General features: G+C 36.8%; 1 protein-coding gene across 1 annotated transcript in view; it reads right to left on the bottom strand.

Annotated features, from left to right (window-relative positions):
* Positions 1–15,537, bottom strand: part of USH2A (usherin) — a 420,079-nt gene that overhangs the window by 45,745 nt on the left and 358,797 nt on the right. The window contains 2 exon segments of the mRNA XM_040551919.1: positions 8,175–8,529; positions 14,383–14,545. Of these exon segments, the coding sequence (XP_040407853.1) occupies positions 8,175–8,529; positions 14,383–14,545 (518 nt within the window).

Here is a 15,537-nt window from a genome sequence, read left to right as displayed (position 1 = left end):
GTTGGACATGACCCTGGGGATTTTAGGAAGCTGCCCTATGACTTTACCAACAGAGAGTTACCTTGGAATTGTCTGATATTTCCACTTAAGAATGTTGGTTAAACGTGAATTAAAATCTAGACAAATCCAATGAAGGGTCTTTAAACACATATCTAATCTGAAAAACAGTTGTACATACTCCCAGCAAATTTCCTTCTCCATTTTTATTTCCTACTTATATATGAAAAAGCATCTGCAGCTTACCAAAACCTTATTTTTAAAGCAATTTAGTGCAGTCAAACACAACATGGCACAGAGGGAAGAATATATCCCTTATATCTTCTTATCAAATTATACTTTAAAAGGTGACAGTTTGTGGGCGTGTTCAGTTTACTTTAACTTTACAGATTAAAAAACACCCTACCAGTAGTGTTTTTCTAGAGCACCTGATAAGCTTGTTCTCACTTTCACAACTCAAATACAAGACATACAGAAACACATCATAAAGAAAAGCATAAATTGAAAGCACATATAAAAAGCACCTATATAGAGAAACAGAATATGGAGCATATATACAATCTCATTTTAGGCATCTATGTTTAGGCTTTGTCATGGGGTCACCTATTCTCTTATCACTGCAGCTGCACAGATTAATTTCACCACTTCCAGACTGCTGCCCAACACCACCTTTCTGTCACAGGATACCATCTTTTAAATCTGCCCACCTGTATAATCCCATTACCCTTACTTGCTTCCATTGAGTGGGTTAGGAAAGACCAGATGATTAATCAGCTTAAAATCAACCACCTTCTTTGGACTGACACATACCACTAGGAGCACAGAAGTACACCAGAGGTAAGCAGTCTAGTGTGAACAGCTGCAGCCCGCAGGTGGTAAACACCCATGCCTTAGTTCTGGAGGTTTCACAGTTATAGGGAGGTTCATGCTCCAAACTACATTAGATGCCTGAAGTCAGACACTGTAAATATCCCTCAGAAGACCTAATTACACACGTGTTTCACTTGGCACAAAGACCTGTGGAATGGGTGAAAACTGGATCTTGCACAAGGAGAAACCCAAGGATAAAATACACCAGATATTTCCAAATAGGGAACTAATTTCTTTGTAGAAAAAATTACCTATTGATCTAGACACTCTGGTCTAGTCAACTGACTTTCTCTGCAGCATAAACTGACTCCAGGAACTTCATGGGCAGCTGATGCTATTTGAGCAGTCTAAAGACCGCTCTCATGCCCATCAGCACATGGCTCCACAGATTCGCTTTGCAGTTCGTCATCCACCTGACGCACACAACCCTTGGGAAGTGGGACAGGCTAAACTCCAATCTGATACTAAATGTAGTCACTGAAAAACATGTTAGTAACTCGAATGACCCAGAATCAGTTCTAAAACTAAGGTTAAAAACAACGACAACAAAAAGAATATCCTTTATATCATGAAGAAAATGAAGAAACTTTTGATTATTTTTTTGGGAATCGAAGCCTGATTTCACAGAACAGACTGAAAAGAAAAATTCAGTTGTAGCTGAGAGTATGTTTGAAGAAGTAGTGAGAAGAACAGAAAAAGATACAAAGATTGTGAAATAGCTATAACTTCTGAAAGATCCTATCTTCTGTTTTTTATTGTGTTTAAAAAGTACTGGCATGAAAACACAAGATTGGACAAATCAGTGAAAATTGTCATGAGATGTGGAATCTGTCAGCTGTGGATTACTTATAAAAATCTACTTCAGTTTGGTATTTGAGTCACATTAGTCATAAATCACATGGACTGTGTGATTAGGCATGGACAAACACAATCCTATCAGGTTTTACTTCTGGTCCAAAAATTTTTTCAAAGGGCAAAGTTAGGTTAACTTGATGTTGCACACTGAATTAGGGAAAAAATATTGAAGAAAAACTATAATGAAATAAACTCCCTTGCTGTAACCTTCACTAATTCCAACCACCAGTCACCTAACAACATATCAAGACCTCACAGATGCCAGATAAACCTTTCCCTACTGCCCCGCATCCTAATTCACAAGGATTCTTTAATTCTTGGCAGAGCTCCACCAGGGTCTAAAGTTATGTTTCTGTGGCTGCTGAAAATATCCAGGGAGTCACTGAAGTGGCCTTGGTTACAGCATCGATGGTATAAATAGAAGTGGCTGGAGCTGGAGCCTCTCTCTTCCTCTCTCCCCGTTCTCATCCAGTTCTATTTCCATGGTACTTCAAAATCAGTGAAGTTGTGCAACAATCCCTTTCATCCTTTCTGCTCTAATTAGGCAATTCTACATGTCTGTCTTGATAGGTGCGGCTTACTGAAGCACTTAATCAGTTTCTGGAGGGGCATCATAGTGCCAATCCAAATGCTTATTTAAACAGAGCTGTAGTGCCAAAACCAGCATATTCTGCAGCAGCATGGAAACAACAGAATCTGTGAGACACAGATTGCCTCGCACACTTTTTTTTTTTTTTTAATCAGCCTTCAACGTGAAGGAGCACTTGTCCTGTATTCATCCTGTGCAAGCTTAACAGAGCTTTAGTCTAGAGACTAAAGCACAGGAAGCATTCTGTACTATTGCGCTTTCCTGGCAAATAAAACAATTACAGCAGTTCCAGTACAAGCCCTTCCTGAAACTGTGCTAACGAGGCTCTGAGTCTTAAAAACTGCATTTAAATCAAATGATTCATTTGCAAACCCATCACATACAGCACACACGTGGTAGGTGTGGGTCATTTCATTGGAATTAGAAAGCAAATGTCTCTATACATGAGAGGTCACCAGTTGTTGTAAGTTAAAATCTTTCCCAATATTAGGCATAATTAAAATACTCTAACAATGGTTTCAGTAATTTAAACATTGCAGTATTGTTGTAATATTTTTCTAGGCTTCAAGAGTTCACAATTGTTTGGTCCAATCAAATCTGGGAACACTGGAGAAGTTATCACCCATCAAGGTAATTACTTTCAAGTTGAAATAATTACTCCATCAATGTTAATGGTCTTTCAACTTCAATAAAGCACTCACCTGCCGATAATCACAGCTAACCTCTTGCTCTCATGCAATTCCCTCTCTATTTAGCGGGTTATATTACAGCCGTTAGAGTGGTCACTTGTCCTGAACAGCTGCTGAATTTCACTTTGATCGGCTGTGAACCATAAAAAAATTAGTCATCTGTGTATGATTTCCCCCTAACCCAGAAGCCCTTGCATAGCTAAGGATCTGATCTTTTGGCTGTAGTAGGGCACTGCTGGAGCAGCCATCTTGTTTCTAGTTGGGTATACTTTCCACTCGCTAACAGCAGCACAGGAGCCTAATTAACTTTTGCCCTCCACTATCATTTACAGCTTTCATTCTTTGCTAAGTAGCACATATTCTGAATTTATGGCTTGTGCAGGGATTCCTCCATTTACTCTCCTCTTGTTTTCTTACAGTGCAGTCCAATTCCCAGGTGTCTGAAACAGGAATGTATAAAAAAGTTTTACTGGTCTCTCTCTTCAGCATATTTTTCTAGTGCCTATGGTCTACATTCCCTCTTCTATAAGGAAGTTTTCATGTACAGTCCTGCATATTGCACTTCTGAATAATGCCATGTACAAGGAAGTTAATAACCATGTGGTATGTCACATCCAGTGTTGCCAAGTGCTCATTGGTCTACTAGAGGATACAGAAATGAAAGATCACACACAGAAGTATTAAGTATTTCTGAATGTGATGAATAGAATTGAGCTAACTCTGGATGCAACATTCCAGAGATCTGTAAAATCCTGCATAAGGGCCTTGTGTATATGGCAGTATTGGCCACTTACGATTATTTCCAATATAATATATGTTATATAGAGCTTTACAGTAAGCGGTCATTATTTTGTTAATTTTTTATTCTGGTTGAATATTTAATATACAAATTATTGTTTGGTTATTAAAGCAAAATCATGCAAGCCAAAGCCTTATTCTCCTACCAAGGCCTCTATTATTATTGCTATTCTGCAATATGTCTACAGATTTGCCTAGCAGAGATGAAGCATCTGCCAAGAGAAGCTTGGCCAGTGTAGTTATATACCATCTCCCCAAATAATGTAAGGTAAGCCAACATATGTTCTCAACTGTTAACATAGCTGCATCCAAACCAAGGGCTTTGCTGGTGCAGTGATATCAGCTAAGAGACATATTAATTTTTTACGCCCTAAGCTGACAGGTATGCCAAAAAAGCCTGGTAGGATAAATTTGGCACGAGGGCTTCATATTGCAAAACACACTGTGAGTAGACCAGTGCTTCCAGGTAGGCAGAGATGTAAGATTTTCAAGGAATAAGGCCTGTAATGCACACACCTTTCTCTTGCATCCTGTAACAAGCACACTGTACTCTTCATCACACACTGCTGAGGCAGGCTTGACACACAAAAGCCTTAATTCTACATAACAACAACAGGGGGCACTGCTGAACCCAGGCAGGGTTTTTCTTTACAACCCTTAGCTCTGGATGCTTTTTGCTTACTCTTCTCCTTCTCCAAGCGTTCTAACAGCTCCACATTCTTACATTTTTACTCATCTTCTTGGCTTGTTTGAATTCTCCTGCTCATGGTAAGCAACCAAATACTTGATACAATTGTCATGGGAGAGACAGCATTACCTATCCACTATACATCTACCAAGGAAAAGTCCAAACATTTTGACCTCACAGCAACATTTGACATACAACAGTTAAACAGCTCTGATGCTTTGCTGCCATTTGCTGGTACTGGCTTTACAATGAAATCAGCTGTGGGTGCTACATTGCCAAACTTAAGTCCTATGCTCAGAAGAGGGAAATGTCTGCTTTGACAATCTAGTCATTTTTTGCAGGGTTCTGTAAATGAGAATTTACTGTCAATCCATTCCCCTGTAAACACATCTGTCTTACATTAGTGTTGTCAACAAGGCACTAAATATCATTTTCCCTCTAGAGGGTTAAAATGTATCAGTGGAAGCTAAAATGTAACACTGTGGAAGCAGCTTGCACTACTGTAACCAGTCTTGACTTGACTTCTGCAAATAAACCAGAATGTCAGTTTAACTTGCTGTCACATACCATCCGTCACTACACTCCTGGCCAAGCAAGCTAGGGAGATGGGTGACACCACTCTTTAACTGCAAACCATCAAAATGGCTCATGTGTACATCATCTGCTGCTTACGCTGCAGGGAGATCTTCCTTTGTATGAGTGGCAGCAGCTTTTACTCTCAGAACGGAGTTCTCATTTTTATCTCCATAGGCAGTGCAAAATTTCAAGGGATCAGCGATTACCTTATGGTACTGGACAGCCATAACTTCAACACATTAATTCAAATACAGATTAATGCACCTTCAATGGAGAGTGAAAAGCTACATTTTGGGAAGGTAGATTGGGTAAGTCTGTCAAACAGTTTGAAAACCCAGAAGATGCTTCTCATTTGGCTTTTGAAATGGATGGAAAAGAAGCTGCCACATTAGAACAGTCTGCACTGGCAATTGCAAGCCCTTAATTTGTATCCTGCAGTGCCACCAGGATTGTATTTATACTTTGGATTTTGGGCAAGCATTATGTCCTGTGTCAGGGAACTGGGCTGCAACCAACGACAGCAAGGGTGGGATCGGCTACCGTGATTCTAGCACTGCTTTTTCTCTGGAATAATCTAATGGGATAAGAATGGAGTCTAACAGATTAAATAAAGGACCGAACTCATTGCTCACTTAATACTTTAAGTCTTGCTTGTAACATGCAAGCTTGTGTGAGAGAATGACTAATGGCGTATCCCACGAGGGAGCTCCAATAGAGATGCTTTAAGAGATTAAATGATTTAGCTTAGTACCCCTGAAAGCTATATTTTAAAGGGGCAGAAGTTTAATCATTGGAATGCTAGTTCCTTCAATAAAATTACATTTTAATTAAAGTGTCTCATTCACAAAGCTACAGTTAAGGGTATATCAGCAATTTCATGATAAAACTCTATTTTAAAGGGACTATAACTTTGAAAGTTGCTGTCCAGGTTTTCTCTTGTTAGGATAATTGACCTGACCTCCAAAAGATATCTTTGATAACAGAACTCCTTGCACTCTATGTCAATAACTTTGATTCAAAGCTTTAGCTGTTCCGTTAGATTCAGAACAGAAGAGGGAGGATTCAGATCGTAGCTCCTTGGTATAAATTGGCAACAACTCTATTGAGTTAATGTAGTTGCAACAGCTTAAAGTGAGTGCAACTGATGGAAGGGCTGTGCAGAAAGATGTCTCCCCAAATGGTAATATAATGTTTAAAAATAAAAGAGCATAGCAAAAACTAATAATCGATAAACAGTCATGACAAAGGAGAGTATGAAAAACATGCAAGTCAGCTTCACTGCAGCACTAGTAGAACAGACATACATACGCTGCCAGAATGACATTTTGATTCAGGATAGTGTTTGGGGAAAATAAAGGATTTTGGAGTCAGGAAAATACTAATTCAGTAAATAATAGCTTGTTAATTTAAAAGGCCTTTAACTGATGCTGTTAAAGAAACACAATGTGGCAACATTATTTAAAAGGCCATTTTGGTAGGTTTTATTACCCACAACACAACCATCTTGGACATTTTCTGTTGTTGTTGGCATGCTTAGAAGGCACTGCAATGCATGACTAGCCAGGTCAATTCTGATGCTCAGCAACACACTGCATGCTGCTGAAGCAGAGTATAAGTAGAAGCCCTGTCATTTAAAATTTTAGGTGTTCCATCACAGTTATGGTTGTGCTTTTTTCTCTCTCTTTTTTTTTTTTTTTTTTTTTTTTTTAACAAAGGAGCAAAATACAACCATCCTACTGAAATTCAATACCTTTAGAATTCCAATCTACTTTAAAAGCTAGCATACCATATAACGGAAATACAATTTCAGGCTTTCAGAAGCCAAAAGTACATATTTCTATCATTCAGTTCAGAACCTGTGTTTTTGTTTGTTTGTTTTTGTTGTTATTATTTTTTTTCCAGAAGAACATATTATAAACTTAATCCATTTAGGCATCCAAGAAGCTAGACACTAAACTGTTTTGGAACTGTATGACCACAAAAGTACATAAGATTCCTGAGTTGGAAACTTCTCCCACATTTTCATGTCAAGATTTGTCTAAGGAAGTTACTTCAAGGTTACTACTGGGTATTCCAGAGAATGTTCTTTAGGATCCTACATGAATGACAAACAGAACACTATTTAATATTCTTAATTGGTTAGTTAGGAATTTAGAGGAGTTCCAGGATTATCCAATGTTAACATGGTCTATGTATTTCATTTAGACAAAATTCTAGGTTTATGGAGTTGAGGTGGCACTGCTGTGGAAACCCAACCTTATTACAACCACCTGAAACACCTTCTAAAAACTGTTTTTGGGAGGATGCCAAATACAGTAGCTATCCTCATATACAGCATTGCAGTTCTATTCCCTCTCTATATGCTGTCTTTCTGTAGAAGGGCTAGGATGTAATATATAGATGGGAGGAGTAGTGGTAACTGCACTAACTACAACCACTTCTGTCACTGATTTGCATCATGTTAGTCAGTTCACGGAACCACCTGCCCTGTCTATCCATCCACATACTGAATAGGAATGTTATATTTATGGATGGTCATGTTTGTAAAGTCCTTTGAAGGGAAAGGTATCTTAACAGTGCAAAGTAATGTTTTATTGTATGTAAGCGTAATGAAAGTAAAAGTAGATCTGCTTATATTACTAACAAATTATGAGGGGAATCTTTACAAAAGTGTATTCATGCAAATGCTTTGCATTTATGAACTATTTAATTACTAATGAATTAATTCAATTTATGATTCCAACTGAATTACAAAACTAGCATTAGATACAAGCAGAGCAGATTTTGCTCTTCTTTGTGCAGATTCCATGAAACTATTTTGACAATCAGACAAAGTATTCTCAGAGCAAGGCAGACAAAGTTAAATACACGCATTCCTCAAGACATGACCTATTTATGTTTTTGAGCAATTGACTTGCATCTACCAAGGAATATATATTAATGTGAAATGTTTCAGTCTTCACTGGGCTAAATCCAAAATTTAAACCAAAAACCTACTACCAATTGGGAAAACCCACTTTCTAAATCTGTGTTAAATGAGATTTTAAAAATACCACAAAGATCAAAGCAGCATAAAAACAACCAAAACCTGGTTTTGTTGTATAGTTCTTACCATCACAGTTAGTGCAGTAACAGCCGGGATGCTCAATGTTGGATCGCTGTGCTTTTCTTGATAAACTACTCGATACAGAGATATAACACCATTGGGAGAAACAGGCTGGGTCCAGTTCAAACGCACTGAGTATGGACTTGTTGCTTGTGCCCCAGGGGCTCCCATGCCCCGTGGGGAAGTCTCCAGAGTTTGGGTTGAGGCCCACAGGCTGTCCACTGACCCCACAGCATTTTGAGCTCTAACGCGATACTCGTAGAGAGTAAAAGGCTGTAGAGCATCGGATGCATCAACAAATTCCAAAGCTCCTTCAGTCCAAATAAACAAAAGCAACTCTTCTTGACTGCCCACAGGACGTCTGAAATGAAATCAAAAACAATCAAACAGTCACATGGTAATGGATCCTGGAGATCTAAGTTCAGCTTGCAACTCACAAAAGTACAGAACATATTTCTATACATTACACACTCACGAGGTACTACCTATATGTCTTTGTGCCTTAAATGTATTTCTGTGAACCTGTGTCAGTTGCTTGAGTAGTGAAGAAGAGACTTTCAGGCAATTATTTAATCATTATTCATCTAGGAGAATACGATAAAACACTGCAAACAGGTGTGCTGTTACACTCCATAGTATCAGATTTGCAATATAATACCACATTGTTCTTTCAGGATAGAACACATCAGGTATGAGAATTTCAAAATTTAGAACATGAAATTTGAAATCCATTTTTAGCTGTTAAATAATTACTTGAATTGCAATATGGCTGCAACTTTTCAACATTTCTGAAAATCAAGCTATTTATGGAGATATTCATCTGAGGATCCCTCATTTACAGAAAATTAGCACAAATGTAAAAGAAAAATGTTACCTAGTGAACAAGGGATAAATATTCTAACATGGCCTCAAAACCAAAGCTGCGCACTTTTTTATTCTAGTCTGCTCACAATAAGCATCCCATTTGTTCTTGCAACTGGAAAAAGTAATCCCTTGTGCATAAACTCAGCAGAATTTGCAGCTATACCAGAAAAACTCATTAAAATATCACAAGGAGTGCTTTTTATAATAAACTGTGTGTTTTTTCCAGTGGTGTTTTTGTTTCAAAAATACAAACTTATACAAAAATACAAACTTAGATATATAAAGACAATTCATTATATAGGCTTTTCGCACATATAGATTTTTATTTTAATATTAATACTTTATGTATATACATGTATGTATACATACACACACACGCACACGTATAGCATCCATTCCTACTACATGTCTGCTTGTTTAGGACCTGGAGCTATTCTGAGTATCAGAGGAGATTACAGATGAGCCTCACCCCCTTTCTAATGTGGCCCCTTCTAATATATAATTTACAACAGATGTAAAAAGGAAAGCACTCATCTTCGAAACAGAGTTATCAAATCAATTCTTTCACTTGGCATAAAAATGTTTGTGTGAAATTAAGTTGGTTACATTTAAACACTGTGATAAATCTCGGTGACGGTTGTGCTTTACTGCACATGAATTTAAGTATTTTCCCTACTCTTCACAAGAACCTTGGCATTTGCAGAACGTAAAAGCACTTTCACCCTCCTTGCCAACAACAAAAAACAAATTACATTATCTGCCACTTTTATTGCAAGTAGGGCAAATTCACAGAAGTAAAATTAGTTTGTCTGACTACCAGGTGTCATCATCACACACACAGAGAAGCTGAAGAACATTTTTTTGGCAAGAGAAAATCTGCATTTTGCAGAATTTTGGTTTTTATTTTGTTAGATCAATCCCAGTGTTACTTGAAAAATACAAAAATGCAATGTATTTTTTTTTTAAATAGACAATCTTAGCTTTGTAATAAAACATACTCAGGTACTTAAATGCAAACATAAAGAATATAAAGAATGCATGTGTGTACACAGCTATTTATTCATCTTTTGTGTGTATACATATATAAGGCATGTATGAGCACATTATTTTCTTACATGAAATGAAAGAACTTTTGCCAAACTCTGAGATAAGCAGGCTATATGGGCCCTGTGTAGTTTAAATTGTTAACACATTTTTGAAAACACAAGTGTTTTGAGGTAAAATGTCTCTAGAGTAGTAAACCAGGCAAATTATAAGATATGTTGATACTGAGGACTGGTTGGCAGAACTGGGTGAATAATGGCAGGTAGAACTGGAAGGAAACATTCCCAAACAATTCTCTCTTGCAACAAAATGAAATAGATGTCTGGAAGTGTGGGTATACAAAATCTCCTTTTGATCCTCAAATTCCATCAGTTATTTTTAGTACAAGCCCTCTGCAGAACTATTGCTTGGATCTTGTTCAATGACTTAGCGCAAGACACACAATTCCAAACGATGAATCGCTACTATGCCTTTTTCATGCACCTAAATACATAGTCTTCTCCCTATGTGCTCAAAAACATGCCTAAAGATCTTTGCTGATAAGCGAATAGAGAATATATTACAGCACAATAAAGTTTCATGTAATATCTGTCTTGTCTGGCCAAGCACTATGACCCTTAAATGAATACATACATTTATGTTTTATAAATTCTACAAATTCTGTGATAAACAGTTTTTTCACACTGGAAGATCAAATATGCTACCAACAGTAAGCTCAGCCACAAGCAAAGCTGTACAATGTAGTCTGGCTAAGTATTTAGATCTCATTACTGCTGAATATTTAATGAATGAAACTTATGGTTAGGTAAATGGTTCCATCTGTGATGCTGAAAAACAGAATATCTTCATGTATGAATAAACTTTGAACAGAAGTGGTTGAACAGTCTGTAATCATTTCAATCGTCTTAAGATTTAAGATTCAACTGCTCATTTAACTGGAAGTGTTTCTTATGTACAATGAGCTGCAAAGGAGAATAACATTTCCAAGAGCTAGAAGCTGCCTCTTAATCTGCATAGTCTGATTTGCTGCTTACATTCATTTTGAAGATGCTCAGATACAGTTATTTTTATAAGGGCAAATTCTCCCTGCCCCACTGCCAATTGGAGCCAGATGATATAAAGAGAACATAATCTTCTTTGTGACAGATGACTATAGAGCTGTATGCAGAGGACTGCAACACTAACTGCAAGTCTCACCCCTCAGTTTCCTTATGTGGAGGAAGACTCAGTGAATCCCTGAGGTCTTGGAGGTCAACTTCTCCACATGTTTATCTTTCAGCATGAATACAAAAGTACTGGTTTTTGTGGTGCCTGCTATTCCTGGGGTAAAACATTCTCTAATGATTTTGTGGGGAAAAAATGCAGCATCAGCAATGTACCCCCTTCACCTTCACCCTCTCCCCCAGCTTCATATCCAACTAAACAAAGCAAGCTTCACTTGCCATTTGGTTACAACACCAATCTATACACACATCTCTACTATGTGATTTGCATATTTTTCTTTTTCCCTTTTTTTTTTCTCCCTATTTACAAGCATTGATATAAAAAAATGTACCAAAGGAAATTGAGACTACTGCATATAACATGCTAGTTTAGATTAGGTATTACATCAATTACAGGTATAAATAAAATCCTTCATGAGTTCTTATACCCATTGACATATCCATCCATAAGGATTTTTATATTAAACCATCTACTAATATGTACGCCTTGGAAGCTGTCTTTGGTGTAGCTCATGGTAATGGTATAAGGGTAGGCAATTAAGTCATCATAAAGAATCAATCTAGAAGCCTCTGCACTGCAAGTCAGAACAGTTAACAGCCATGGAGACATCTCCTCCGTCTTAAATTGCCTGTTGATTTTTTTCTGCTACATTTTCACCATCAGGATTGCTCAGCTAATGAGAGCTGCATTACAACTCACACACTTGTACTAAATAACATAATCTTGCTGAGCATGATGTAGACACTGGCAAAAATTCAGACTCCCTTAAGCCAGATATGAACCCAAATCCTTATAATTTTACAGGAAATATTAAGAGTCATCTTGTGCATCTTATACAGTGCATACTGATCGTCAATAGAGAACAGTTCCATTAGCTGATGTGACGTATATCTTATTCAAATACAGCAAGAAATAAATTATCTATTTCCATAATATTATTTTTTCTGGGGTAGCAATTTCTCTGTTTGTCACAAGGATGTTATGTAATGATGAATGGGAAGAGAAGTAGATTAGGTGATTGTCTCATGGACCACATCTTTTCTCATTCACAATTTCTTCTAAGTCGTGGTCCTTGCTGCAAAAGTTTAAAAGCCTCAGATCTGTGTTTAATACTGTTATATGAATCAAAAATAAAATGTCACCATCTCTTTTATCATAAACTAACATTTTAATTTCTAGTTTCTGACAAAATGTCTGCGAACTTGCCAGTGTTTTTATTAATTCGAGTAGCAAGAATGAGTCTTGACATTTTAATGCAAGGATCTGCACCCATACTAGCTCCCCAAACATTCTAGGTTTTGAGTCAAATGAATTTATTTTCGCAGTGATGCAGTAAGGAAAAGGCACATGATGAAGAAGAAATTACATGCCATAACCTCCCATGGAAATACTGCAGTTTTGCTGCTACAACAATGTAAGGCTATGTGTGGCTACAAAATGAAAAAGAACTATGTACTTACATCCCATTTCTGATTTTTTTTTCAGCTATCTGAGAAAGATTTGATATTGTTGTTGTCTAAGCACATTTAAACTTCAGCTGAAATAACTGCCAAGTGATTCATGCCTATGTAGGTGAATATAACGATTGTATCTGGAGCCCCAGTGCGCCATTTTCATTTCACTTTAAATAAAAAACAAAATGTATCTATGTCAGTCAGTGCCCTTCTGCTGTACTCAGAGGTATCAAACAGGCTACAATTATGATTGTGAAGTGATTGTGTCACATTGGAGGAAGGTTTATTGCTTTTGAGTCTGCTAGGCAGTAACACATTCTGTTTCATATTACTCTTTATATCATTGTTTGGCTGTGACTAGAATAATCAAATGCCATCAAATGCTGTCAAATTCAATTTACAGTATTTTTCATTGAAGCAGGCTTTCTGCATTATATTTCCTGTTTTCCCGTTCTATGGCTGCCATGGAATAGCAGCAGTAATCATCAGCTTTATTTACAAAACCAACAGAGTGAAGATATGTCCTAGGCTATAACGTACACTTTATTTCTCTTTATAAAGGGGAGGAACTTGGTATTTTTTGATGAGACAATTAAAAAAGAGCAAAGAAAAGGGTATTTCAAAAGAGTAGGAATTTTTAGAGACTACTGTGCTTAACGCAAAAGTGAATTTATATTAATTATCACTGCTGATTCAAAATGTAATTTGTTTCCCTGTCTTCTCAGTCAGAGCTCTAATATAATAAAATGTCCCAAATTCTGTGTGGGAGGCCAGGTTCAGCCCAGCATGCATTTGCTACACATGTTTATAGTTGGAAAAAAAACCAGGAAATTTAGAGTTTAAATCCCTTTCTAACACGTGGCTTGAGTTTTATGTCCTCTGACTTTCTGAAGCTATTCAGGAAGCTTCATATACCCTTCAGCAAGCTTTTAAAGAATCAATGGGCACAGTAGATGTCAGTGCTCTGCTACTTTGATACTTCCCTAAACACAAATATCTATATAGAAGTATCTTCACACAGAGTTTATGAAGCCCCTCAAAGGGAGTGAGGATGTGTCAGTCAACCACCTAGACAGAGCAGCTGAGTTCAAACACCAAGGAACATAAATAGCTGTAATTTAACTGGAAGATTTTATAGAATGAAACTGTACTATAATCACACTCCAGATTACTTACTCATAGACAGGAACATAATTCCTCTTAGAAAATTGTTTTGGGTTAGGAACTCAGAAACCACTTTAGGGTTTGAAAATCTCAACAATAGTGAATTACTCATGCTTCCTTTCCAAATTTCTCAATTGCCTATGAGAGAGGATTGAAGAAGGTACCTAGTGGTCTATGTAAACACCCACAATGAGCATTTCTCTTTCAATTATTGCCTGTTTCTTTGATTTTTTAAAAAATGTATTTTCACCTGCTTTTTGTTATTGTAGAATATGATTCTTGTCTCAGCTCTCATTCTCAACTTGTCCATCCATACATCAGCATCTTGCCTTAGCATTTGAAAGGCAAGAAACAAGACAAACTTTACCATATACTTCTACATTTTTTCACCTCCTAATATATCAAGGAATAAAGAAATTAACAGTTCAATATAGCTACAGAATCTGAGGTGATAAAGCATTTACCTGTGAATAAAGTAGTTAGTAATGATACCATTTGGTTTCTTAGGTGGTGCCCATTTCACTTCTATGAGTGCAGATCCCATTGCTTTAACAATAGGTGGACTCAATCCGCTAGGAGGTGCTTCAGCAGTTCTTGAATATGTGCGACCACCCACTCCACACCCACCTACAAAAAGAGGTTTGCTTAGAGATAAGTGTTTCTTCCTCGACAAAAAAAAAAAAAAAAAAAAAAAAGTAATTTTTAAAATTGAAAGCACAAGAAAATAATGGAAATGAAAGAAAATAATAACAAGAAAATAATGGAAAGCACAAGAAAATAATGGAAATATTCCAAATGGGATATACAAAGGCTACATTTACTGGATGAAAACAATAAATCACCAAAGCAAGTAAAAACCAAGAGAACGCTTCATGATCTGTAATAAAACAAAACACAAAATATATTAAAATATTCACTGGTTACGGAATCTTTTCCATAACAAATTATTTAAATGTCCTTTCAAGTTGTCTGTCTAATCACAACTGTTACACTGTCCTCACAAAACTCTTGGGGATCTCATAATGGTATTTACAACGTGCAAGAATGTCTGTAGGCCAATAAATTAAATATCAGTACAAGAGGCTTAAAATAATAAAAAATTTGGAGAAATTTGAGAAGGAGCCAATTTGGATTTCACTGACATGCTAGGATGACAGTGACAGAATTGGCTTTTTTCATCCATTAGCATACACTTTTCTTTGAGATGGAGTTCAGGACTGAGCATTTCTAAAGTAAGCTACCAGAAATAACAGATAGTACAGTGAAAGCTGATGAATGTCAAGTCAAGAAGCTCCCAATGAAATGGTGCCTCATTTCATTATTAAATACTCATTTAAATAAGTGCAACTCCATCAGTGACTTTCTTATGACTTTCACCAGTGCAGGTCAGAATAGAATTGGTTTAAAGGTATCAGTTTAGAAAGATTTCAGTAGGATTTTGAGAATTTCTACTAAGTTTAAGGAATTTTGTAATCTTTGGGCTCTTCTCTAGTGTCTTTGTGATTACTACTTCTTCCAGGTGAACAGCTACAGAACCCACTTTTTTCTGTATGCATATTTTCAATAATTGTTAAGCTATTGCGAATAGCTTTTAATAAAAAGGTACATATTACCTAAAA

This window comes from Cygnus olor, chromosome 3 (assembly GCF_009769625.2).
Source record: "Cygnus olor isolate bCygOlo1 chromosome 3, bCygOlo1.pri.v2, whole genome shotgun sequence".
NCBI classification, from domain to species: domain Eukaryota; kingdom Metazoa; phylum Chordata; class Aves; order Anseriformes; family Anatidae; genus Cygnus; species Cygnus olor.
This window is presented reverse-complemented; position numbering and strand designations above follow the sequence as displayed.